The 4,309-nt window shown below is 39.0% G+C and overlaps 1 protein-coding gene across 1 annotated transcript in view; it reads right to left on the bottom strand.

Annotated features, from left to right (window-relative positions):
* LOC104271159 (dual 3',5'-cyclic-AMP and -GMP phosphodiesterase 11A-like) overlaps positions 1-3,499 on the bottom strand; it is a gene marked incomplete at its 5' end in the record, with an annotated part of 31,440 nt that extends 27,941 nt beyond the window's left edge. The window contains 2 exons of the mRNA XM_009865750.1: positions 309-399; positions 3,390-3,499. Coding sequence (XP_009864052.1) covers positions 309-399; positions 3,390-3,499 — 201 coding nt within the window. The remainder of the gene's footprint in view (positions 1-308; positions 400-3,389) is intronic.
* Between the last annotated feature and the right edge of the window lie 810 nt (positions 3,500-4,309).

Here is a 4,309-nt window from a genome sequence, read left to right as displayed (position 1 = left end):
AAAGGTAAGAGCTTGTTTTACCTACCTATTAACCACTGAGCAGGATATATGTAAGAAGACTGGGAAAAGCTGACAATATGATTAGGATATGTTCTCCTTGCCCCTAGCTGATTGAGACAAATATAATCTCCAGGCTCTATGATCAGCATTTGTAGTTGTTTAATTTTGTGCTAGTTGTGACCTTTGTGGTAACCAATAAATAATTCCTCAAGGAGAGAGCATTAAAAAGGTGTTGTGTGTGGTATTTCCTTTCTCTGGCTGAAACTGCCCAACAACTTAGAGTGAGATTAATAGTAATGTTTTTGTACCTCACTTTGGAGAATCATGACAGCATGATTGAAATGGTGGTGCTCCAAGGTAGCAGAGGTGCCATAGAGCTGAGCTAAAGCTGATCCGCTCCTGAAACAGAACATGGGGAGTCAACAAATACTGCTCAACTGCTTACAAAGCATGTTTCAGAGACAATTTAGTAACGAAGGCATGTAGCCATACTCTCCTTGTCCATTACAGCAACCACACTTAAGACGGTTGACAAGACCAAAATACTAACTTAAAATTAGCTACATGGCATTTATGTTCCAGACTTTGCTAAATATCATCAGCTGACTAAATATTTGCCTGGAAGTACATGAAATTCTGTAATGCAACTTTCAAAGTGCCTCAGCGATGCAACAGCACAAGCACACCACTGTGCAGTAAAGACAGACTATAACACCCTTGAGCCAGGACTGGCTGTCCTGCTACTACTTTTTTTATTTTGAATTCTTAATAGATATAGACATAATAGCTTACAGTTTTTTTGAAAAAAATCCCCAAACATAACAAAAAAACAACTGCAAATACAGTGAGGTTCTATTTGTATGTAAAACTATGCACTTAAAAAAATATTAATGTTAACGAAAAACCACAAGTGAGAGCAGTGAATATAAAAGTTTAGCATCTCTTTAGAATGTATTTTCTCATCATCTTTATTGTCTAAAACAAAAACTAGCTTCAAAATGCAAAGAGCCAGGTGGATTTTCTAAGTTTAAAGAATAAAAATCTACAGAACACAATTATAAAAGTACAAATCATTAGGAGGTACAGAGAACAGGACTGGATTGTCAAAATAGTTACTGTTGACCGTTACTTCACTTCTGGGACATAGCTGAAAGTGACAAGATGGGTTTTCTTTCCAAAGAAATGAGAATACGAGATTATACTAGAGACAAAGAGAAAGAGTCTCCTAGGAGCATACACTATGAAACTGCACCGTACTGATATTTAATTATCAGAAGCAGCTATATTAGAGAGAAGGATGTCCAGGAAACATCATCCCTAGAGAACGTGGTGTTGAGATATATAACAGAGCCATTTCAGACAACTGTGATATTGCCTCCATCATATACCTCTTGAACCTTCATCACACCGAACAGCAGTATTCAACACTGAAGATAAAGTAGGAAAATGTGATGCTTAAATTTATGTCAGCTTAGAGGGATAAATCATAGCTGCTGTTATGAAAACTGCAGCTTCTGTTTTCAGGGATATTTTATGCATGTGTGGTGGTAATGTTTGTCTTTTGTTGAATGTCTTCAGCTATTTCTTTATGGAGTCATAAAAAGGTAGCCTCCTCTTTGTACTCTGTTGTCAAACAACAAGTATAAGTGATAGCAGTCTAATGCTGAAACCTCTACCTTTAACTCTGTCATACCTCCACACAAGAGATGCTGTTGTGTACTCTTACAGTGTAGAAGTGGTTAACTTCATCAGAGCCTAAAGCGGTCAAGATGTAAATCTTAGGTCTTGTTTTTGTAAATTAAGAACATAAACATCAATCAGCTGAGTTTCCTTCCCTTTTGTCTTGTCTTTTTTGATTCTCTTTAAGACAAAAAAGACATCTAGCAGTGCTTGGTAACCTTTGCACCATGAGCTCTGTCTTTTGAGCACCGCAATTGATTTTCTTTGCTATGGTGACTGAAGATCCAGACAGTGTCACTGTTTCATTGAGACTGTACAGCAACACCAATAGCTCAGGAAATAGCAGCTTAGCGAATATCAGAAGCATCAATTTGAGTGATGTTCACTGAGGCAACTTGCCCCCAGAAATGCAGCAGCCCATGCATATGCACGTGGCAGCACAGTATTTTCACAAAAGGTAGGACAAAATAGGCTAACACAACATTGCCCCGTCTTTCAAGTATCTTTGGACAACCATTTGACCACTTCCCTCGTCACACTGGAGGATTAGCAGTAATGCAGAACTGCGTTAGCTGCAAATGCATGCTGGGATTTGCAGGATAAGAGTGCCTCAAGGTCTCCTATTCTGACTGAGGAGGACCCTGGGGAGTCAAGTAGACAGCATGGGATTTGGAGGACTCTGTGTCCAACAGCTTAATTTCACAGCTTGGCATTTCCTGTTGTCCCCTCCTCAGGCAACATGGATATTTGAAAGAATTTGACCTTGGTCAAAGGAGTTCCTTTACCACCATAGTAAGAAATACCCTCAAACCGTCTACAAACCTGCTTCTACCTCACTGTGCCAGAGGGCAGCAGCCCGGACAGTAAAAGCATATGCAAGTCAGAGCTGCTTAACCAGGTCCTAAGCATTTTGAATAGGATAAAATTCATTTTTAGAATGGGAAATTCATCTGGAGAGCAAGATCTCACATGTGGGATGTAAGAATCTGCCTTCTAGATCTATCTTTGTGTTTTGGTTGGTACTGACCATTGGAGGAGATGGCCAACCCACCCCTCCTCACCACAGGGTGTCTCCAAACAGGCTCTCTGTGCTCTGGTGTGTGGGACAGGCCAGGGAGGAGGCATTTCTGCAGAACAGGGACCTTGTGTGCTCCAGAGCTGACAGGTATGTGGTGAGGCAACTCCAGTCACTTGCTGCAGAGGATATATGCTCCAGCATGATGGCAATGGTTTCATACTTCATAAGCTAGGAGTTACTTTATGTGTGCTTGCCTACACTAGTGTGAAAGTTTTTTTGTGAAAGCATTATTTAAGTTTTACCTATTTTATTTTCTTCTGAATAGCTCAACAAGTTTTTTCTTAACGTCATACATTCCAGCCAGCAAGAACAATCCAGACAGACCGTTTCAGTGTTTTCTGGATTAAAAACTAGAATCAATAATACCTGAGCCTGTCAAGAACATCAAGTTTTGGCACCATGTTTAAATATGTGGTGTCAGTTCAACAGCCTGATACAAAGGACAAGCCAGCAATTACACAAAAGAGCAGAGAATGATAAAGATGGATAGTCCTCACTACACAGGGAAGAATAAGAATACTTGGCCTTGGCCTAGGAGGACTGAAATTAATGCTTCATTCTTTATCCTGGTCACCTTTTGCTCTTTTGTGGAAGAAAAACAAATTAAAGTAATAAGAATTAGAAAACTTACTTAGCTTGGAAGGCATTGTTGGTTCCCCTGTGGTCAAGGTCATGACACAGGCATCCCACAATCAAAGCTAAAATTTCAATTTCACTTAGAATCTCCTGAAATCCAGCAGTCTGAGAGCAGAAAAAAATAGCAGCTGTAACTATCAGTAGCAAAAGGGATAAATAATGTTAGTCCATCGAGCAACAGTCAACTTTGTTTTGATACCACGAACGTTTCAGTAAGGAGAAGATAAATGCGTTATTATCATATTATATTCCTTGTTGCATGTTAGATGGTTAGCAGAACAGATAATGTCCTTGGAGTGATCTGTTCTTATCTCTCTGTTGCATTTCCAGCATGCTATTTCTTCACTAACCAGATGGCATGAAAGGCAAAAAGAACTGAACACACCAATAACTACACACTAAGAAAGGAACTGGAATTTTCTATCAGAGAAATAAAAAAAAAAATTGATTCAATTTTGAAATTATTGTGCAGAGAATTATTTAAACAGATCCAATCCTGAACTTAGATCCAATCTTAGTCAATCCCTACTGTCAGAGATAGCTGAGATGTTAAATCAAAAGACCTACAAAAGAAGCGAGCTAAAATAAACTCTTTGGAACTGTTATGAACTATTAAGAGATTTGTTATCTGGGACACACGAAATGAAGCAGTATGATTTAAAGAGCAAATGACTCAAATAACATCTTTCTGCTGCAGACATCCATTTTGAAAACTGATGAAGTGGAATTCCCCATGCAGAGCTCAGACTAGGTACCTCTGTGTGAATTGGGGAGCTGATCCTAGAAACATTTTGACAAAATCAGCTTGCACCCGTTGCCCCTTGTCCTGTCATTAGACATCCCCAAGAAGAGTCTGACTCTGTCCTCCTGACACTCACCCTTAAATATTCATTAATATTTATTATTTAATTATTT

The sequence above is a fragment of the Apaloderma vittatum genome, unplaced genomic scaffold (genome assembly GCF_000703405.1).
Source record: "Apaloderma vittatum isolate BGI_N311 unplaced genomic scaffold, ASM70340v1 scaffold8913, whole genome shotgun sequence".
NCBI lineage: Eukaryota > Metazoa > Chordata > Aves > Trogoniformes > Trogonidae > Apaloderma > Apaloderma vittatum.
The sequence above is the reverse complement of the archived record's forward strand: the minus strand, read 5'-3'. Positions and strand labels throughout refer to the sequence as shown.